The 23,723-nt window shown below is 36.6% G+C and overlaps 1 protein-coding gene across 5 annotated transcripts in view; it reads left to right on the forward strand.

Moving 5' to 3' along the window:
* LOC117415916 (hepatocyte growth factor receptor-like) overlaps positions 1-15,627 on the forward strand; it is a 33,073-nt gene extending 17,446 nt beyond the window's left edge. For 4 of the 5 annotated variants that reach the window (XM_034026847.3, XM_034026850.3, XM_034026846.3 and 1 more), the window contains 13 exons: positions 80-244; positions 975-1,074; positions 4,057-4,275; positions 4,987-5,133; positions 5,794-5,950; positions 6,185-6,325; positions 6,877-7,107; positions 8,102-8,182; positions 10,679-10,860; positions 11,223-11,332; positions 13,309-13,474; positions 13,836-13,972; positions 14,306-15,627. In XM_034026847.3, the coding sequence (XP_033882738.3) occupies positions 80-244; positions 975-1,074; positions 4,057-4,275; positions 4,987-5,133; positions 5,794-5,950; positions 6,185-6,325; positions 6,877-7,107; positions 8,102-8,182; positions 10,679-10,860; positions 11,223-11,332; positions 13,309-13,474; positions 13,836-13,972; positions 14,306-14,519 (2,050 nt within the window). In that variant the 3' untranslated portion in view covers positions 14,520-15,627. The remainder of the gene's footprint in view (positions 1-79; positions 245-974; positions 1,075-4,056; positions 4,276-4,986; positions 5,134-5,793; positions 5,951-6,184; positions 6,326-6,876; positions 7,108-8,101; positions 8,183-10,678; positions 10,861-11,222; positions 11,333-13,308; positions 13,475-13,835; positions 13,973-14,305) is intronic. The other variant, XM_034026848.3, reaches the window with a different exon arrangement.
* The last annotated feature ends 8,096 nt before the right edge of the window (positions 15,628-23,723 follow it).

Below are 23,723 nucleotides of genomic sequence, written 5' to 3' on the forward strand. Positions count from 1 at the left end.
ATGTTTAACTGGCACTCTTGTTTGTTTAAACAAATATCTGTATTTTATTTTGAATATATATATATTTTTTTCTGTCTAGTGTCTCGGAAACCATGTTAAAGTGTATGACTCCAGTACAAATTACACCATCAAAATACCCTGTTAAATTGAAGATTGATTCTTCTGTGCTTGAAGCTGCCATTCCCTACACATACAATGAGGATCCCATTGTTTCTGACATCCAGCCATCCAGATCTTTTATCAGGTGAGGCATTGTTATGTAAAGTTACCAAATTGCATGAAAGAAAGGAAATATGTTATCAGTACTGTGAACAGGATGGCTTTGCAGGGGTGATGTCAGACCAGAAACACAGATTCAACACAAGGAATGGCAGGGCAAAACTGAAGCCCAATGGCGCTCAGCGAGTTTATTAAATAATAAAACAAACAAAATATTTAAACAAACACAAAAGACACAAAACAAACGAATAAACAAATAACAAATAAGTATCGTGCTGGTGTATAAACCAGCACGCTTAGCAATTGTTATATTCTCTTTACCTCCTGTCTCTACTCTCGTTCTCTACTCTGAACACCCTTCCAATAATGAGCTTGGAGTGCGTCTTTTATATCTATGGCTGGAGCCTTAATTACCTATTGAACAGTGACGAGCTTTACCGGGATGGGGATTCAACCCCATCCACACCAGCTACGTCCGCTTTCGTCCGTCCGCACAAAACACACAATATACATATATATATATATATATATATATATATATATATACTAATACAAATAATAATAATAATAATAATAATAATAATAATAATAATAATAATACAATACAAATAAATCATAAAAATAGCACACCATATATACATAGGGGCGGGGTTCCCCGTCACAGTACTTCTTGTAATTATATTAACTTCAAAGGGCTTATCACGATTTTAGTTTCCCTGTAGCAAATTACAGAACAGTCCATTTTGTGTACACAGTGGAGGAGGCACGGTTGCAGCACATGGAGTTAATTTGAACTTGGCGCATTTACCGCAGATGGTCATTGCTGTACCGCAAGAAGGCAAAGAATTTAAAGTGGTGAGTGTATCCATTTAAAAATGTGTTTGTGTGAAATACCTATACCTATAGCCTGCTGTCATCACAGTGTTAGAAAGATAAGCCGAAGAAAATGCCTGTAATGCAAAATACGAGGAAATCTAGCCTATCCAGTATATTTAAGATCACAGACAAGTAAGTTTAGTTTTTTTACTGGCTGGTATCCCTAAGGCCTGGTTTATGAATTTAAGTTTGAAAAATGTGTTTGATTCAAATGTAACACTTATAAAACGTATATGACTTGTGATGCTGTAAATTGCACACCAATGCTACTGCATAGTATCTCAAACATGAATAAGGGTTCCATTTTGCCAGGCTGCCGACAGTTACAGACACTTCTTAAAGTTCTCATCATGGGTCAGCTTTAATGCAGGCATTATAAGGTGATCTTCCTCATCTCTTAGCCTCATTAAGACTGTGTTTGATCTAGTCATGATCCTAAATTTCATCTTGCATCTAGAACACTTCTCAAATTACTCCTTCTGTATTTAAAAGGAATCCAGGGCATTGGATTTGTGTGACCCTAGGGCCAGTCGCTTTAGTTTTCTGACTAACAGTTGGTTTAAAAGGAAAAAGGAGAGACTAGAAATGACATGTTCATCTTGTATCCCCCAGATAATTATGTAAAATATATGATATGAAAAAATCAAAATAAATACAGTAAGAGAAGCATCTGAAAATATATACAGCACAATACTTCTGACAACCCTGAGCACGACTCGCATCTGAAAACATATAAATGTTGCTATCAGTGATGAGTTAACAGCAAGAAATGCTTGCCGCTTTCTCCCACTACACAGAATCACATAAGAAGTATTCACAGTTTTAGTGTGCTTCAGTAAGCTGGGATTTTATTGCTTTTGGTCTAATTCTTCAGTATCATCTGCCACTGAGCTGCTTATAAGCAGTGCCCATTTATATGAGCAAACAGCTGTATTTCAAAAGCCAGTTGTTTATTTGTGTATCACTATATTTTCTATGAGCTAAAGCCTTTTTTAATGAAAATTGTTTTTAGAACTACAAAAAAGACGCATTCATATGGAACAACGTAACCTTTAGCTTCTATTTTCTGTATAGATAGGAAAATTAAACAAAGGCAATTTAGTGGGGATCACGTAGGGGGTTTTGGAGGTCCACAAACAATTCCAGAAACCTCTATTTGTAAACAATACATTTATTTAATATACTAAAAGTTGTTCACTGTTGTAGTGTGACAAACAGCCTTGCAATACATAATATACATTGAGCTGTTAAATTGTAGTACCAGTATATCTACTATATATCTAGTTCTGCTAAGGTTAGTAGCCCATACAGCACAATATACTTTCACTGTGGTTTTTGTTGATGATTTGGCTTTTACCTCAGTTTTCAGTAGGGGTTCCCTGTTCAAAATAATTCTTTAAAAAAGTTCCCCAAAATAAAACAAAGTTTAATAACATCTGATCTAGGACAGTTTATGTTCTTGTAAAAGAGAAGTGACAATGGCATTAGCTGAAGCACATGTCATCCTTGATACTTTTTAAATTTAGAAACTTGAAGAAAAAAAAAAACAAGACGACTTAGGAATGCAGGTAATAACAGGCAGTCATGCGACACAATGAATCAGTAAAACAATGTGGCTTGCTGACACACAAGGAATGCATTGTTACAACGCAAATTAGCACAGCCAGTTCTCTTACATGCCCAAATTTGCTATTCAGTTGGAAAAACCCCACTAGAAACATTATTGTAACTATTATCAGATTCTTCATGTTATGTAGCCTTTTTCTTAGCAAGCATTTCATTTTATCAGCATATACACAGAGGTAGTCTCAGCAAAGAATAATTATCAATATGGTCACCACATTTACATCACAACTTTTTTGAATACAGTAAAATTAAATAAAAAATAAAACCATTAAATTCACAATTTATTCAAAATGCACAACATAACTGTTGTTACTGCTTCATATTTTTTTTTTTACACACACTGATTTGATGGTAAACGAAAATGACAATAACCAGATTCAGAGCATGGATTTGCTAGGTAATGTTGTGGAGTCAAAGCAAGAGATGTTGACAGGACTGGAAGCTGGAGAAGTGTAATAAACCACAAGTTGTACAGTTTGTTGAGCCGTGGCTACAGTGACTACACCTGTGGGAATTGGGGCTGTGGTAAATTCCTCTAGCGGCTAGATGCTAATAAAAACATTTCTGTTTTTTCAGTAAGAACTGTTACTATTGATTAGGTTGAGGTTAGCGTAATAAAATGTAAAAAAATAATATCGTATAGAATAATTATTAGCTGGTTAATATATAGTTTTAACAGATGTATTTTGGCTGCAGCCTTGGATCTTAGTTGTCTTGATAAACACAATGGAATTAGAGAACATTCCAGCTGTAATGAAAAATGAAATGCCAACTGTCTCTGATTTCAAGGGGAAAGTGCCAAGGCCCCTTCTTTAAGCCTGCCTGCCAGTTCAAATTAAAAACATTGCTGTGGGATACAATGAAAATAGAGTAAAATAACACATATACCTTTTGGTTTCTTCTACCATTTTGGTACTAAGGTGGGCCGTACAAAGGCTAGAGAAATATGAAGAATACAATTAGAAGAATTCTGGGGGCAAATAAACATCCTCTCACATAGTCAATGTGACACAGCTGAATTGCCAAAAAGGCAATACTGATTTGGTGAATACCAGTATAAATTAACCTTTGTATTTTAGAGGTTGTATACGCAAGAATAGCTTCATAGAGGCAACTTGCAGATGCAACAATGCTTAAGGAATATAACAGTGAAGTCTTCAGAGACTTATTTTTTTTTATAGAATAATGTCAGAAAAGCAATTTATAAGCTGTAGAAATCAAGGACAGTAACATTCTGAATTCCTAAATAATGTATAAGGCATGAATTATCTTCTCCTCCAGACATTTTCATCAAACTCTCATTAAGTTACAAAGACCTCATTTTATTTTTTCTAGGACTGCACACCGGGAGACAGTAAGCATAGCATCCTCTGTACATCTCCCTCACTGAAAGACTTGCAGCGTGACCCACCGATATCAACAAAGGTTTCCTTCACCTTGGATGGATTTTCTTCAAGGCACTTTGATTTTGTGTACGTGGAGGATCCAAAGTTTGAAATGTTTGAAAAACCGAAAGTTATCTCTAAAGGCAATAAATATATTTTAGAAATAATGGTAAGGATTTTTTTTGGTCATACTTTTCAGGCTGACCAGATTTTCTACATTGTATACATTCAGTCTAAAGTTTTAATACATATACATGTATATACCGCATGCTATATACTTTTGGGCTACACTACAACCTTATTTCAATATAACTACATATTCTTAGATGTTCTCCTTTGTTATCCACCCCAAAAGAAGATATCAAATGAACAGTTGTTTTTCTGCATGTGTATTGTATTTAAAAAAAAAAACACATATATATATATATATATATATATATATATATATATATATACAGTGTATATATATTTAGGTTGTGCTGTGTGTATAATCTCCAAAGTGCTTTCAACTAAAAACAAATTTGTCGCCGGCAGATGCAGATCCATATTATAAATGCATAAGCATAACAATAGTGTGTAACGTCTTCAGGTAGGATTTTAAAAAAATCCCTCATGTTACAATTCTTCAATCTACTGATGTTGAGGTTTAAAAGTTTTAAATTGAGATGAGGCAAAACATACATGATAACTGGCCAGTTAAAAGCCAACAATTCCCTTTGAATCGAAAGCACTCTGCAGAACCTAATGACATAATTCAAGAGCGTCATCATGTACCTTTTTATATATATATGTAGCTATTATTATTATTATTATTATTATTATTATTATTATTATTATTATTAATAATGAATAAACTCCCCCTGCCCCCCTCTAACCCTAGGTAACTAATGTTGACTCTGAGGCTGTACAAGGTGAAGTGCTTAAAGTGAGCAATAGAAGCTGTGAGAATATCCACCTGGTTGCAGACAAAATAGTGTGCACCATTCCCATGGAGCTCTTGGAAGTCGATAATGAGGTACAAGTGGAGGTAAGGGCTCTTATCACTATTGGAATTCTTTTGTTTTAGCAAAAATGAATGAATGGATGGTTGTTCAAGGAAGGATCAAAAAAGAGCTTGATTTCAAGTGTCTTCTTTTACTCAATAACTAGTATTATACAACACTTGTTTTTTTTGGTAAAGAACATTATGAAATAGAACACATTATAAATGGCAGTAGCTACAGATTACACAATGTATGATCTTTGTAGTCAGTCAGATCTCCCAAGAGTCATTTTACATTTGTTAAGCCATGAAACATAAACAGCACAACTCTGAGGTAATCCCAACTGATTTAAGCATACATGGTTAAACTGCACACTGTAAAGCAATACCAAACTGCAATTTGAAATCAAAATGTAATTAAGAGTCTTCTAATTTGGGATGAATTATTAGGGTATCTGTTATTGAATTCTTCTCCAATACAGGTTTCATTTTATTGGGGGTATAATTCTACCATTTCAATCAGTGAAACGATTGAATTGACAGGATATTCAATTTGCTGTAAAGAATTCCTTATTTCAGGTTTCATTTGCACAGCACCTTTAACCCCAGGAAAACAGCTTATCTTGGGGTTGTGACATCGGGATTGAGTTATCGTTTATTGAATTCTCTTAAGGTGTTTTTTTTTCTCTGTTCCTTTTCCTTCAGTGGAAGCAAGCCGTTTCGTCAGTTGTCCTTGGAAAAGTAATGCTTGCCAAAGAACATGATTACACAGGCCTTGTTGCAGGAGTGGTGTCTGTAACCATTTTAATTCTCCTGGTGTTCGCAGCCTTTATGTGGATGAGGAAGAAGAAACAAGTTAAAGGTACATTACAATGTGTAACACAACTGAAGAACCCTGGGGCTCTTGGTGAAGCCGATGAGCATTGATCCCAGGAATGCCCCGTAGTATCCACAGAGTGTGGGTTGACAGTTAACCAGGGAGGGTTTTTGTAATGATTTTATCCTGTCGTTGATACAGTTGTTCAACTTAAATATAAATTGTAGCATGAGAATATTTTGAATTTGATTTTAAAGTATCAATTCTGTTGGAATATAGATTTGGATGAAGCTATGGTTTGGTATGAAGGAAGAGCACATATTCCACACCTGGACATGCTGGCAAATGCAAGAAGTGTTAGTCCAACCAATGAAATGGTCTCCCATGAATCTGTGGATTACAGAACTACCTTGCTAGAGGGTATGTCATTGTAGTAACTTCCAATGAAAGTATTCATGAAGCTCATCTTCGTTCCCAACGTTTGATTTAATTTGATTTCTTTCTTTATTTCAGTGTTTGATTTAATCAGGTGTTTTCACATATAATGCTGAAGATTAATTCATGTTTTGTAATATATAAAGATTTTTAAAATGCATTTGTAAGTCATGCTGCATATCATATTTTTTTATAAAGAAAGAAACAAATTGACAGATTCTCAAAGCTGTTTACTCTAAATTGTCATTAAAAAAAAACACTTATTAAGATTCTAAATCGAGTAAGAAAAAAAGGTAAGACTGCTTACAAGTCCCTGAATTAAAAGTCTTAAGTTGTTTATTTCGTGTTTGGTAACTTTTTAATGGGCGCTTCTTTTTTTTCTGAAAAAAAAAAATTGCTAATGAAGATTTGGAGTAAAGAGCTTTGAGAATCCAGCAACATACGTTTTGCCATTCATTTTATCAGGTCTAGCATTTCAGTGTGCATGTTGGTCATACATGCTTTCTGCTTTTATCCCGTTGGTAATTATCTTTCAGATCAGGGCCAAAATCTGTCCCAGACTGAATCATGCCGACACCCCCAGTACAGCCATTCAGGTTTGTCGACCATACACTCCAGTGGCGATACTGACCTGGCTACTCCCCTGCTTCTGTCCAACGTTCACATCAATATCAACAGCCTGGACCCAGAGTTGCTCAAAGCAGTGCAGCACGTTGTTATTGCACGGGATAACCTAATTCTGCATGTCAATGAAGTGATAGGAAGAGGCAAGTATTTTGTGTGTGTGTGTGTGTGTGTGTGTGTGTGTGTGTGTGTGTGTGTGTGTGTGTGTGTGTGTGTGTGTATACAACAAATCATGCATGCATACAGGCTCAGGTACTTGCTATACCCATGAGAAGCTGCTTGGCCCAAGCAGACTTTTATTGTCAACTAACACTCTGACAAGAGGCACTGTAATGTGGCCACTGTAGTGGGGCATGTTCGTAAATAATTACATTAGCATGACAGTAAATGCATGGGAGTATATTTTATAAGCTTTTACTTGAGGCTTGAATAAACTTCATTTTTTAAAAAGAGGTAAACACATGCTTAAAAACCAGGCAGCTGACTATTATAATTCAAGGTCTGTTGATATAACACACTATTTTGCCTTAACCAGCTATTCTTTCAGTGGGCTTCCATAAATAAAATCAAGATATCTTTAAGACCAGCTACTTGAACCCTGATGTATATGAAATCTGACATTCTCTTTCATGAAATATTTCCCAAGAAACACTACGATTGCAAGTCAAAGGAAACCTGGAGGATTTGTTCTATTAAAAAATATATATATCATTTAGTTTCCCCACTGTTAAGCACATGAATCCCCTTTGATAGTAATCGGACACCATTGCCATCTGGAAGGATGTGATAGTGTAGTGGCTGTGAATTTTTTTCGTCATTCACAGTTTGCTCCTGGATTAGCTAAGGCTGTCTGTCTGTGTTGGTTCTCCTTTTACTTTCAGTGCTGACTGACCAAACTAACAAAATTATAAATTAAAGTGTCACACTGCCCTTTAGCAAAAAATATCGTAATTGGACAGCACTTGAATGCTTTGGCCTACATGGATTTTTTCATGTAGTATTCAGTAATCACAATATATCATATTTCATAACTATGTTTGCATGGGTGTGAGTGTTTGTTTATAAAACACTTCAACAGAAAAATGTTAGGTTATGCTTAAGGGTCGTTTATTTTTTTATTTGTGTTTTGTTAAATAGGACACTTTGGCTGTGTTTTTCATGGAACACTTTTGGATAAAGACAGCATGAAAATTCACTGTGCAGTGAAATCCCTTAACAGTGAGTAACAGATTTAGCGATACAGTTTTATACGAGGTGGATTTTGATGCGTCTCTACATAAACCCCATGGCTAATGTATTTATTATTTCTTGAATTCCCTAAACTGTAATTGTGTCTTAAGTGCAAAAAAATGATCTGCATGACAAATAGCCTTTTCTCCTGGGAGACTGTGCTATGATTTATTACAATTTTATAATATGGCATTTTCAGCTGTAAGATTTATACTCTCTTGTGTTTCATAAACCACATAGTTTTGCCTTTGAGCCTTATTGTTGAAATATATATATATATATATATATATATATATATATATATATATATATATATATATATATATATACAGTGCCTTGCGAAAGTATTCGGCCCCCTTGAACTTTGCGACCTTTTGCCACATTTCAGGCTTCAAACATAAAGATATGAAACTGTAATTTTTTGTGAAGAATCAACAACAAGTGGGACACAATCATGAAGTGGAACGAAATTTATTGGATATTTCAAACTTTTTTAACAAATAAAAAACTGAAAAATTGGGCGTGCAAAATTATTCAGCCCCCTTAAGTTAATACTTTGTAGCGCCACCTTTTGCTGCGATTACAGCTGTAAGTCTCTTGGGGTATGTCTCTATCAGTTTTGCACATCGAGAGACTGAAATTTTTGCCCATTCCTCCTTGCAAAACAGCTCGAGCTCAGTGAGGTTGGATGGAGAGCATTTGTGAACAGCAGTTTTCAGTTCTTTCCACAGATTCTCGATTGGATTCAGGTCTGGACTTTGACTTGGCCATTCTAACACCTGGATATGTTTATTTGTGAACCATTCCATTGTAGATTTTGCTTTATGTTTTGGATCATTGTCTTGTTGGAAGACAAATCTCCGTTCCAGTCTCAGGTCTTTTGCAGACTCCATCAGGTTTTCTTCCAGAATGGTCCTGTATTTGGCTCCATCCATCTTCCCATCAATTTTAACCATCTTCCCTGTCCCTGCTGAAGAAAAGCAGGCCCAAACCATGATGCTGCCACCACCATGTTTGACAGTGGGGATGGTGTGTTCAGGGTGATGAGCTGTGTTGCTTTTACGCCAAACATAACGTTTTGCATTGTTGCCAAAAAGTTCGATTTTGGTTTCATCTGACCAGAGCACCTTCTTCCACATGTTTGGTGTGTCTCCCAGGTGGCTTGTGGCAAACTGTAAATGACACTTTTTATGGATATCTTTAAGAAATGGCTTTCTTCTTGCCACTCTTCCATAAAGGCCAGATTTGTGCAGTATACGACTGATTGTTGTCCTATGGACAGAGTCTCCCACCTCAGCTGTAGATCTCTGCAGTTCATCCAGAGTGATCATGGGCCTCTTGGCTGCATCTCTGATCAGTCTTCTCCTTGTATGAGCTGAAAGTTTAGAGGGACGGCCAGGTCTTGGTAGATTTGCAGTGGTCTGATACTCCTTCCATTTCAATATTATCGCTTGCACAGTGCTCCTTGGGATGTTTAAAGCTTGGGAAATCTTTTTGTATCCAAATCCGGCTTTAAACTTCTCCACAACTGTATCTCGGACCTGCCTGGTGTGTTCCTTGTTCTTCATGATGCTCTCTGCGCTTTAAACGGACCTCTGAGACTATCACAGTGCAGGTGCATTTATACGGAGACTTGATTACACACAGGTGGATTCTATTTATCATCATTAGTCATTTAGGTCAACATTGGATCATTCAGAGATCCTCACTGAACTTCTGGAGAGAGTTTGCTGCACTGAAAGTAAAGGGGCTGAATAATTTTGCACGCCCAATTTTTCAGTTTTTTATTTGTTAAAAAAGTTTATAATATCCAATAAATTTCGTTCCACTTCATGATTGTGTCCCACTTGTTGTTGATTCTTCACAAAAAATTACAGTTTCATATCTTTATGTTTGAAGCCTGAAATGTGGCAAAAGGTCGCAAAGTTCAAGGGGGGCGAATACTTTCGCAAGGCACTGTATATATATATATATATATATATATATATATATATATATATATATATATATATATATATATATATATATTGATATATACAACTATCAATCATTTTATAGGATGTGTTTGTTTACAGCTTTGCTTTCTTTGTTTTGGGTTGGACATTAAAATGGCAATAAGAAACTAAAATAATTCTACATCAGCGAAAAACAGATTTACATAATGCTTAATATTTAGTATGTTTCCATAACTACTGTGTAAGCTTACACTGAATGTATTTGTTAAAAAAACAACAAAAAAAAAACCTTTGTTATGATACCACGAGACAGTTTTAACAACATTAAAGACACCATGACAACAGCAACCCTCACCACTGCTATGGTCTTTTTTAACAGTTAGCTTTGACGTTTCTGCTGGATGTATATTAGTCTTTATCCAGGTTATTGTACTATTAGAAAGGCTATAAACCAGATGATGTTAATTACCCACAAGATTAATGGGTCTGTTAAGTAATATATTCACTTTCTTTGTATTTTCTTCAATAGGGATTACAGACATCGAGGAGGTAGCGCAGTTCCTAAAAGAGGGAATCATCATGAAAGATTTCAGCCATCCTAACGTCCTTTCTTTATTGGGCATCTGCCTTCCAAGTGAAGGCTCTCCACTAGTTGTTCTGCCATACATGAAACATGGAGATCTTAGAAACTTCATTAGGGACGAGGCTCATGTGAGTACAAGATCAGTTAATTAAGAGCAAGACGGATATTCAATGTATTGATATTTTGGAATATTTCGTTTGAAATGTCTTTTAGAACTGTATTTTGTAGCATAAAAGATTTACAATTAAAATGTAAACGTGTTAACTAAAAAGTCGAAATGTGAATGAACACTGTGACTAGACTTTAACAACCTTCTTTAAAATGTTTTATTTAACCTTCTGTCTCTCCCCCCCCCCCCCCCCCCCCCGTGGTGAAATGTTTAACTGCAATTTTAGAGAGTTCAAAAGGCAAAGCTAAATATATTTGGTTTGGATTTTGAATAGGTTTTCTTGTCGTCTATAATTATGTTGTTGTGTCTTATGTTTTACAGAACCCAACAGTGAAAGATCTCATAGGGTTTGGGCTACAGGTAGCAAAAGGAATGGAATATCTAGCCAGCAAAAAGTTTGTCCATAGAGATCTGGCTGCCAGGAACTGCATGTAAGTATGGCATTTAAACATAATGAATGATTACACTATGTAACACAGTTTTTGTTCCTGGGTAGTAAGTGTTATTTCCTAATTGCTTATGCCTCAAAAGTATAGAAAATGGCTATTATTCCCCACAAACTTTGCTTTTGTGACCAGGACAGTGATATTTTGGAATTTACCTATTTCCATTGAGAAAACTTGCGAATTTGTGTCTTTTCGTTCACATAAAGTCAGAAAAAAACAACATATGAATCCAAATGAACATGTATTTATACTAAAGTAATACAAAAATGACTACAAAAGATTTAGAAGTGAGTAGTTTTTCGAGATTTACTATTATACTATAAATCACTTTCACGAATCAGCCCCCAAATGTAGTCTCCCATCATGTTCTCGTTATACTGTCCTTGGTAGCGGCATTCAAAGTCCAGTATATCCTGGTGGAAGCGCTCGCCTTGCTCCTCCGAGTACGCTCCCATGTTCTCCTTGAATTTATCAAGATGAGCATCAAGGATATGGACTTTGAGGGACATCCTACAGCCCATTGTGCCGTAGTTCTTCACCAGAGTCTCAACCAGCTCCACATAGTTTTTGGCCTTGTGGTTGCCCAGGAAGCCCCGAACCACTGCGACAAAGCTGTCCCAAGCCGCTTTCTCCTTACTAGTGAGCTTCTTGGGGAATTCATTGCACTCCAGGATCTTCTTTATCTGTGGTCCAACGAAGACACCGGCTTTGACCTTTGCCTCAGACAGCTTAGGGAAGAAGTCTTGAAGGTACTTGAAGGCTGCCGACTCCTTATCTAGAGCTGTGACAAATTGTTTCATAAGGCCCAATTTGATCTGCAGTGGTGGCATCAGCACCTTCCGGGGGTCCACCAGTGGCTCCCACTTGACGTTGTTCCTCCCCACAGAGAACTCGGTCCGCTTGGAAGGGTCCACCATGCAGAAGTAGCAGTTGCTTGAGTGGTCAGTGGGTTCCTGCCAAATTCTTGGGATAGCGAACTTCATGGCTCTCTTTACCCCTCTGTACCATCTTACAAAAATACATTTATTTCACCCATGACTAATGTGTAAGAGATTCTCGCAACATTTTTCATATATGATATATTTTTTCAATAACATTGAAAATTGTAAAACATTTTAAAATTAAAAACTTTTACAATTTTAAAAATTTTAACAAATTTTATAACATAAAATTCCGAGCAACAATTGTCCATCTTACCTTCCAGAGTTTTTTTGCAGTGCTCGCAGGTGAAATGAGGTGCCCAGGGTTTGTCTTGATCCCCGACAGGCATGCCGAAATATGCCTTGTAGGCCTCACACATCTTAGCAGATGCTTCCACGGAGTACTTTTTCGCTCTTGTCTTGATAAATTGGCCGCAGACATAGCAAAATGCGTCTGCCAGATGCTTGCAGCCTCTTGATGCCATCTCAGAAAAATGCAGATATGTATCCACTTAGGCAGCTGGAACTAAACTAAACTGGTGGGCTTAAGGCCCCTGTATTTATACTACTATTTATATTACTGGAAAGTTCTAGAAAGTTCTAGAAGTTACTCCAAGTTTACTCAGCACTGAATCTATCTGGAATGTTCTGGAAAATAGGTAAATTTCAGAATATCACTGTCCTGGTCACAAAAGCAAAGTTTGTGGGGAGTAATAGCCATTTTCTATACTTTTGAGGCATAAGCAATTAGGAAATAACACTTACTACCCAGGAACCAAAAAATAAAAAAAAATTGTTACACGGTGTTATATTATAAACCTGTTTTATTATGTGACATTTTGGTGACATTTTCCTGAGGTTTTTTTTCTGCATAAGGGATTTCACAAATGACTGTTAAATTTCTGATAACCTGTTACTGTTTTAAGAAAATTATATTGTATTGTGTATATTGTACTTTTGCATCCATGTTTTATTGCTACTTATTGCTGTTTGAATACGTAAAATTGAATTATGTTGACAGAATATTTGCTATTAATGCAGGTTGGATGAAAAATACACTGTTAAAGTGGCTGATTTTGGTCTTGCGAGAGATGTCTATGATAAGGAATATTACAGCGTGCACAATAAAAACGGAGTCAAATTGCCTGTGAAGTGGATGGCACTGGAGAGCTTACAGATACACAAATTTACAACAAAATCTGATGTGGTAAAACAGTACTTTCTATACATTGTGGGTTTTTTTCCCATTAAGCTGCATAGTTTGAAAGTAACTGTAACAAAATAAATTAATCTTTCCTAGATAGTGGAATCAGTGACACAATTAGGCTATTAATGACTGGACATGTATTTGTTAATTGTGTGATTGTTGATGTTCTTATAGATTACTCTTTTGTAATTTCTATACTTATTCACAGTGTATACATTACCAAAGAGCTGTTAAAAAAAAAAAAAAAAGACAACATGAGGATTATCCAGCATGTTTTATTTACAGTTTTTAACAAATGACGTTAGTTAATAAGCATGAATTATTGTTTAAGTTATTTTTTGTTGTTGCTGTATTCCCTCAGTGGTCTTTTGGAGTTTTGCTATGGGAGTTGATGACAAGAGGGGCCCCACCTTACTCAGATGTCAGTTCTTTTGAAATGACTGTATTTCTGCTGCAAGGAAGGCGCCTCCTTCAGCCAGAATTCTGCCCTGACTCACTGTAAGTCTGTGTGCCAAGCTGGCTTGATTTGGGAGGGTGTGGGTGGGATGGTACTGTAGTGTGTTGACACCATTCCTGCAGGGCACGTACCTGAGAAATACGTAATGCAGGTTCAAGGTTAGGCAATGTGGTGCCCCTGAGGAACATTTCTTTCACCTGTGCCTTATTGCTTTGTGTTGATCTCTTAGTTTAGAGTTATGCAGTTTGGCACTATTAGATGTAATACTTGGTTTCCTCTGCCTATACACAGAAACAATGTATGCTTCTTATTATACCTATACAGAGATGGCCATTATGTTTTACGTATTTGTTTTCTTTTTTTTTTAAATACAGGTACAATGTGATGATTGAATGCTGGCATCCTAATCCAGAACGGCGGCCGACATTCTCAGGACTAGTTTCCAGAATATCTTCCATCTTCTCCAGTTTTAGTGGGGAACACTACATCCTTTTAAATAGCACCTATGTTAACATTGATAGACTTACTCCATACCCTTGTATTAAGTCATCCCAGAATGATCTAAATGACCAAGAACTGTGCACATGAGGTAAGGAGCTACAAAAACATAATCCCCATATCAGTTGTTAACTGTATGGAAAGAATACAGACAGTATAATTAGAGGCAGCTACAGTACTATAAACAGTCCTGTTGACACTGAAATAATAATGGATGTAACTGACTTTCAAATGGAAGAAATGAAAACTGAGCTGCACTTTTTCACAGAAAGGATTGCAACACAAATTACACAGTAAACCCACTGCCATGAGCAACAGCGATATGGAATCTCCTTGCCACTGAAAGTGGCCCATTTTACCAAGTGCAGCAGATATCTGACCAGCAGATCGGATTTATTAACTTGCTGATGGCGAGGCTCACCTTGATAATGCGTGACTTCAAGTGACAAACTGCCACAACAACTGTTTTGTCAAATTATCAGAATCCTGTGCAATGTGTGTAACTTCAGTATAACTGTGTATGTCAAGTTCACATTCTGATTTACCAATTCAGTTTTCTTCACTGTATTCTTTCTGTGTATAGTGTGACTGGATAGTAAAATGATGAACTTGTAGTGCCATTGTGAACATCAGTTATAGCACACTGCCTAACTGGGCAAACTGCAAGACACTGGACACTTTACATGTGCCACTAACTTAGCATTTTAAACTAAAATGAGATAAACTCATATGTCTTTATATCTGTGTCTTGTATTTGTGACTGGCTTGTCACTTTGAACCTAAAGAGCTGGTGCACCTGTGGGAAATGAATGCTTTGTTTTTGCGCTTGTTGCTGTTTATTTTTCTTTCCGTAGTGTTTAGAAGATTTTAGTGTCTGTGTACACTGCTATACTGTATGTACTATGTTTTTTTTTTATGAGGAAATGTTTTATTTAAAAAAAAAAAAAAAAAAGCAAGCATCAAACATTTCTGAACAGTGGTACAACAAAATAAAACCCAAAACCCAAGGCAACCTACTGTATTTAAATGATTAATTATGTGAAAATGCTAAAGCCTAATGTAAAAGAATTGTATATTAAATAACTAATCTGACTTGCAGTATGATGATGCTATATGAATAATGGTACATGTTATGTTATATTTGTGATCATTTCTTGAAATCATATTTACTGTAATAATAAACAATAATTGTAATTAATGTAATACAATTCAAGATATCGGAACAAATTATCTGTGAAGCCGGAGATATGTGTGTTAAATTATGCCATGGTCCAGCTGTCTTTAATTACCACATTTTATTTCCGTTTGAGACTGAAGTACAGTACATAGGGACAAAGGCCTATATTTAGTTTACTCCAAGGGACAAAAATCCACCAGTGAAAACACCCACAAACAATTTATAGTTAAATTAATTATTGAATAAACATAATATTTAATAGTATGTCCCACAGCCACAAAGGTATATAAATAGATTTGGTGGACTGATGAGGAAAACAGCTTCCTGTAAGATGTATGGAGTGACTTTTAAACTGTTGATGGCATCATGAATATGGGGTGTTTCATTCAGAGCACAGTCCTTAAGTTACCCATTACAATTTAGTTTGACAATTTTAATTTCACAGAAATGCTGCAAACTCTACACTGGAGTGAAAAGATTTGTTAAATGTGTGTGTCTGAGTGTTTTACCTTGTTTTAACCAAGCCAGTCTTTTTTTTTTTTTTTTTTTCCTTTTCCAAGCCAGTCTTTTAAACTGGTCTTTGACACTGGTGACAGTTATTTTTAAAAGGCTTATACAAGTTCAGAACTCCTTTTAAGTGCATAAATTCATCCGCGTCTTTTGTGTGGATCTGGAACTTCATATATTTAACTCTGACAAAATTGCAAAGTTTACGATATGTAATACTTTTCAGTGTATAGTATTCTCTAATATGTACTTATTGAAATGCATTGAACCAAAGGAATGCCAGTAATTTGTCAGAAAACTGTAATGACAATATTTGGGAGCAGAATGGGATAATTATTTTAGTACCATGATATTAAACAGTACACTTGCCTATAACTAATTACAATGCCAAGCTTATGGCTTTGAACACCGGTCGTTGGGCAGTATTGACCTGTTTTACAAATACCTGGCCCCTAGATTAGTACAATTAAATAATACCAAATCTACCTCCTTTTCAAAGTATGAGCTCTTGCAAAACATGGAATTATGTCCAGCTCAGTCAACAAGACTGGAACACATCGTATTTTAAACATTCCTAGCTGAGTAAGTCACTGTCTCTACAACTTGTACTTTTCCAAATGGAAAAGGGCAAGGCTGCATGCACTAGATAGCACACAGCCTGTACATGCCTATCCGTTATGAGCAAGCCATGTGTGTTTTTGGCAGGCATCAAAGACTGACCCTTGTACTATTCTGCTAAACACTGGGTTGTGTCCCAACCTCAGTTAATGTGGAGAAAATAAGTACCTATAGGTTTCGTAATATTATGACTAGAATATGCCAGGATTGTCAGCATTTTAATGGAGAACAAAACGTATTGCAGTTAACTGATCAAAGAATATGCAGATTATTAAATAATTGAGCAGCTCGGTAGGGTATGAAATATTAGAGTTGTATCTTTGTACTGTATTCTATGTACCTGCGTATCTGGCACTTGCCAAAGTTGTGGTAGGGCAAGCAGGACAATATTGTGAAATTCAAAGCTGTTTATTCTCATTAAAAGTGTTTTAGACTCAAGCTGTTTATACACCTGGTCAAAGGGACATTTTGAAACAATGAATTTCTCAAAGCATGTCTGCCCTCATTGGCCTGGATCACATCCTGCAGTGTGGAAGACGTGGACAAAATGTTGCTGCATGTAATAATCATGTTTTGCACACTATTACTTCTGACTGCAACATTTTAAATAGGATAACATCTGAATATCTTAGTCTTTTTTCCCCTTTTTTTGGTGAATTTAGTCGCTTGTGAAAGTCAAGGAAGAGGCACGGACAACAAACAATTATAGCGTTGGCAAGTCCAATGATTTCACCGTGTAACAATTTTTTTTTATTTTTTGGTTCCTGGGTAGTAAGTGTTATTTCCTAATTGCTTATGCCTCAAAAGTATAGAAAATGGTATAAATAGTAGTATAAATACAGGGGCCTTAAGCCCACCAGTTTAGTTTAGTTCCAGCTGCCTAAGTGGATACATATCTGCATTTTTCTGAAATGGCATCAAGATGCTGCAAGCATCTGGCAGACGTATTTTGCTATGTCTGCGGCCAAATTATCAAGACAAGAGCGAAAAAGTACTCCGTGGAAGCATCTGCTAAGATGTGTGAGGCCTACAAGGCATATTTCGGCATGCCTGTCGGTGATCAAGACAAACCCTGGGCACCTCATTTCACCTGCGAGCACTGAAAAAAAAAACTCTGGAAGGTAAGATGGACAATTGTTGCTCGGAATTTTATGTTATAAAATTTGTTAAAATTTTTAAAATTGTAAAAGTTTTTAATTTTAAAATGTTTTACAATTTTCAATGTTATTGAAAAAATATATCACATATGAAAAATGTTGTGAGAATCTCTTACACATTAGTCATGGGTGAAATAAATGTATTTTTGTAGGATGGTACAGAGGGGAAAAGAGAGCCATGAAGTTCGCTATCCCAAGAATTTGGCGGGAACCCACTGACCACTCAAGCAACTGCTACTTGTGCATGGTGGACCCTTCCAAGCGGACTGAGTTCTCTGTGGGGAGGAACAACGTCAAGTGGGAGTCACTGGTGGACCCCCGGAAGGTGCTGATGCCACCACTGCAGATCAAATTGGGCCTTATGAAACAATTTGTCAGAGCTCTAGATAAGGAGTCGGCAGCCTTCAAGTACCTTCAAGACTTCTTCCCTAAGCTGTCTGAGGCAAAGGTCAAAGCCGGTGTCTTCGTCGGACCACAGATAAAGAAGATCCTGGAGTGCAATGAATTCCCCAAGAAGCTCACTAGTAAGGAGAAAGCGGCTTGGAACAGCTTTGTCGCAGTGGTTCGGGGCTTCCTGGGCAATCACAAGGCCGAAAACTATGTGGAGCTGGTTGAGACTCTGGTGAAGAACTACGGCACAATGGGCTGTAGGATGTCCCTGTCCTGGTCACAAAAGCAAAGTTTGTGGGGAATAATAGCCATTTTCTATACTTTTGAGGCATAAGCAATTAGGAAATAACACTTACTACCCAGGAACAAAAATTGTGTTACATAGTGTAAAGACTATTGAACTATCCTGCTGCTAGCTATTCATACACTGAAATAATGTACACATGTTCTTAGTGAAATCAGTTGAGTGTTATACTGTACATGTCTTACATTCAGATTTGTGATCCTTATTTTAAAGTGTTATCCTATATCCTGTATTCCTGTATTATGTACATACCCAGAGCTAATAGCATTGTGGTATGTGAAGCTCAAACTCAAGACAATAATTCTGGGAGTGGATGTATTTTTCCAAAATGATTGGCAGTCAGAATCTGAGTTTCTGACCTTATGGCTCAAAGGCATGTGTAATACTAGTTGTTTTAGAAATGTGTGCTTCTAGCATCACAGCATTAGTTTTACTTATGTCTGTTTCAGTGTTAATAAAAAGATAATGTAGGTGTTCAAAGCTAATAAACAGCTGCCGGCTAATAGAATTCCGATACCACTAGAACAGAAAAGGAATGTTTAGATGTTTCAACAGTAGGACACATAATCACCTGTGCCTCAGGAGGTCTGTTTAAAATCAAATGGGGGGAGGTGGGTGATGATTACATCCCCTGAGAAAGATTTATTGCCTTCTAGACTACAACATTTTTTTTAAAACAAAAATAATGATTAAAAATCCCAATGGTATGGGGTTGGAATGTTTTTTAATTGTGATTAATAAAGCCCCTTATCTATCCAAATTATAATTTTTTAGGTTGGTAAGTGTATGAAGGCTAATTAATAAAAAAAAAAAAAAATTACTAAAGTTACTAATATATATGTGTGTGTGTGGTAAATTAAGTGATCTCATTGGTCTAGTCCCTTAATTGTATACATGCTTGCTATGCTTTTGTATTGCTACTGTTATGCTTGGTAAGTTATGTCACCAAGGTAAATAAAATATTTCACTCAACATAATTTACCAAGTTTTGAAAATCAGGCTCAGATGACACGTAGATTCTGGTTTCATTCACTCTGAAATGACTCGTTTTTGGGACCTTCAATGACATTCATAGAAGACACTGAAAGAAGCAGTTGTAAAAACAATATACTGATAGACTGAAGGATGGACTTCTATATACAGATTAAACATGCAGCTTCTGTCCTCCAGCGAGCTGCAAACTGTGAACAGATAGCTAACTAGGGACATCTACTGGTAACAACATTTTCTGCAATGCATTATTTTAGGGACTAAACCTACAGTCTTAAATGAACATGTCTAGACTTGGTACTAAAGGATTTTTCCTTGGCAGCACTAAAAGCAGTGCCTTCACTTAAACAACATTTTCCATGCCCCTGGGGGACTCTAATAGACCATCTGTAAAAGGGGGTTCATGAACAAAACATTGATTTCATCATCCAGGGTAATTAAAATAAGTCAGAAATAAGACACACTGGAGAGTGCATGTACATGTACAGTATGTTTACAAAATTTCTGTCAGCTTTTAACCATATTCAGAATCAATCTAGTGTTTATGTCAAAAGAATAAGAACAAAATAGTTAAAAACAAATATATATTGTATTATTTGGGTTCATTTAAAAAAAATGTCGATGCTGGCTAGTATTATTATTACAAGATGTATGTTATTAAAGGGAACGTTGATAGTATGTTAGATTATGCATACTGTTTCAAATGTGTTTACTTAGATAGAAACTCGACAGGTTCTCTTAAAATGTATGTTCATATTTAATAAACCAAATTAAAACCAATGCATAAACAATGGTCAAGACCATACACTATTGTTTTAGCTGGACGTATCGATTATTGAAAACAGAACATATTAAAACTCTCCGAAAATGTTACAAAACTGACAACTTTATATAATCTCTACCTCTAATAGCCAATTCAATGACTTTGACGATCAGTATTGAAAAGAGGATTCCCTTTAAAATCAGATGAAGCCCCTTAGCCCAAAAGACAGATGGAAGGAACTAAACTGTCTACATACAGTTTTGTCAATTGATTTCTTCTCTATCAGAAAGGAAAATAATTTGTATTCTGATTAATACACTGCAATAGTAAACTTAGAAAATACTGTGGGTTAATTAGATAATTAACTAAGTTGTGTAACAATTTGTGTTGACAATAAATTGTACAAGTACTATACAATAGGGCCCTTTGCTAATTGACTGTTTTCAGTATTGGTTTTGTGTGTGTAAGTGAGAAAGCGAAACAATGTGGGAGAACTGTGTATTATATAACTGTAAGGAGGCTGTGTGGTCCAGTGGTTAAAGAAACGGACTTGTAACCAAGAGGTCTGTGGTTCCAATCCCACCTCAGCCACTGACTCATTGTGTGACCCTGAGGAAATCACTTAACCTCCTTGTGCTCCGTCTTTCGGTTGAGATGCACTTGTAAGTGACTCTGCAGCTGATGCATAGGCCACACACCCTAGTCTCTGTAAGTCGCCCTGGATAAAGGCATCTGCTTAATAAACCTGCTAAATAATATTGTAAAATATTACTGTTTTCAATAACTGCATTTATATCGCTGTTCAGCAACATTTTTACTGGTTTCTACCCAGTTGGGCTATAAAACACCCCAATAAAGGTTGATAGCACTTCATATTTGTAGAGCAAATAAGATTTTTTTTTTTCTTTCTAACTGTATGAGTGAGAATTCCCTGCTATTCCCAGAGTCGATTGCGTTCTCGGAAATAAATACTTAGGTTTTCAGGTGCTTGTTTATTTCATTAGTGATTTAACTATAGGCATACATCTGACTTTCTCTTAAACACAGATGTTCATTTGTAGCAATAATTGTTGAGGGAGGGGGAGACCAAGTTGGGTGTTATCCAAATGCTTTTATTTTTATTTTAAAACCATAGACAACTTGCTATGTACTGTGACTTGAACTTGTTTATTTAAAGTGAAAATACATAGCAATATAACTGGGGTGTGCAATTCGTATCGCCCGACGCCCGCGGACAACAAGATTTGCTGTTATATTTTGTGCAAGAAGCTGATCTTCTATTGGTTACAAAGAAAGCAAGAAATGGCTGCCAAGAGAGCCTCTGGCAACACACAGATTGGTCTTGTGTTATTTACGTTTTTTGTACATAAGCAAATAAGTGATTCTGCTTTCTTAATACATGCGCATATATATATAAATCAGAATTTCACAAAGCAGCAGTAATAATTGCCAATGATTTCGTATCTGCAGGGGCGTAGCGTACACTGCTGATTAAGCCGAGGCAGTCGTCTCGGTAAAAATAGTTATACATTTTTGGGAGAAAAAACAAACTACAAAAATATATCTAAAGATTTAAAAAAAAAAAAATAATGTGGCCACTTACATTTTTAAGAGTTGCATATAATCGACATGTTTTCATATTATTATTATTTTATTTGCCATTTCTTCGTAACATTTATTGTGATCTTAGGCTGTATATAAATATGACAGTCGGAGTATCAAGACTTCGCGCCAAATACACATGTTCGCTTCTCGTTCTCATTGGTCAGTTTCCCTAGTTACGTCGCGTGCAGCTCCAGAATTGGATCCAACGTACTGTTTATGATCCGACTCCAGTGAATTTGGATCCGATCCCATTTTTTGTTCTCGTTAGTGCAACCAGCCCCTGGAGCAGCGGGTAGTCCCGTACATTATTTAGTGGACGGTTCGGTACTGTACTTACTCAAAGATGAAATGAAGAAACCAATTGCATTTCTTTCAGAAGAAGCCAACTCTGGGTAAGAATGTTTAGTGATTGTATTTCTTATTAATATTGTTTTTCTGCTGACAGTCCTGTGCAGTGTAATGTTTAGCTACGATTTGTTTTCATAAATCAGGTGTTTTTCTTGCGCAATAACAACGCCTTCACCCTCCACCGATATAACGATTCATAGCTGTTAGTTTAGTACTTTTCATGTATTGTATTTGCCATGGACTAGAAGAATTTGAGGTAATTCTATTTATAAATTTATAAAGTTATTTTCCTAATGTTTTCATTAGAGAAAAAAATCCAAGGAAGTACTGTTTTAATACTGGTATTTTTTTTAATTTTTTTTTAAAATCGTTTTCGGCATCTTTAAACATCTTGTTCAGTGGTAACAACGCACTGGATACTGAAGTAAACTGCAGCTACGTTCCAGCATGAAGGTGACAGCGGCGCCTCGTTCAACCTTGACCTCTGTACACCAGAAGCAGTTTAAAGTATATTTACATAAATTTAAAGAAACATTGTCTGTGTTGATGATTATATATGATAAGTGTATTGGTTTGTTTATCAAACAAACAAAAAAAAGCCTTGCATGTTTTTTGGCCCGCCCCAAGTGTAAAACTGAAAATTCTCTGACAGCATATAGACAATCCGTGTTTTCCGCAGCAGACGGATTCCTCGGGGCCCAGTTCATGACGAGAAAGAGTTTAACTGAGTGCATCCTTTCGATATGTTTGATTGCTCTCGCAGCAGTATGGGTGAAAATAGATGAATGGCCTTGCCCTGCTATATGTCCACAGAGACATGTCCCGGGAGGAAGTGTTACAGCGTTTTCATAGATCAGGCCATAGGAGGATTGGCAAACTAAGTAAAGCCTCCAAAATCAGTGTTTTTAATCCTGGTATCATACAGTCTTAGCAGTCTGATCAGTCTTAGCACTAGTATCAGCAGTTTCACTAGTGCCAGCAGTAGCAACACCAGTCTTACCAGTCCCAGCAGTGTCAGCACCAGTCTTGCCAGTCCCAGCAGTGTCAGCACCAGTCTTACCAGTCTCAGCAGTAGCAGCACCAGTCTTACCAGTGTCAGCAGTAACAGCACCAGTCTTACCAGTCCCAGCAGTGTCAGCACCAGTCTTACCAGTGTCAGCAGTGTCAGCACCAGTCTTACCAGTTCCAGCAGTGGCAGCACCAGTCTTACCAGTGTCAGCACCAGTCTTACCAGTTCCAGCAGTAGCAGCACCAGTCTTACCAGTGTCAGCAGTAACAGCACCAGTCTTACCAGTCCCAGCAGTGTCAGCACCAGTCTTACCAGTGTCAGCAGTGTCAGCACCAGTCTTACCAGTTCCAGCAGTAGCAGCACCAGTCTTACCAGTGGCAGCAGTGGCAGCACCAGTCTTACCAGTTCCAGCAGTGTCAGCACCAG

The sequence above is a fragment of the Acipenser ruthenus genome, chromosome 7 (assembly GCF_902713425.1).
Source record: "Acipenser ruthenus chromosome 7, fAciRut3.2 maternal haplotype, whole genome shotgun sequence".
NCBI classification, from domain to species: Eukaryota; Metazoa; Chordata; class Actinopteri; order Acipenseriformes; family Acipenseridae; genus Acipenser; species Acipenser ruthenus.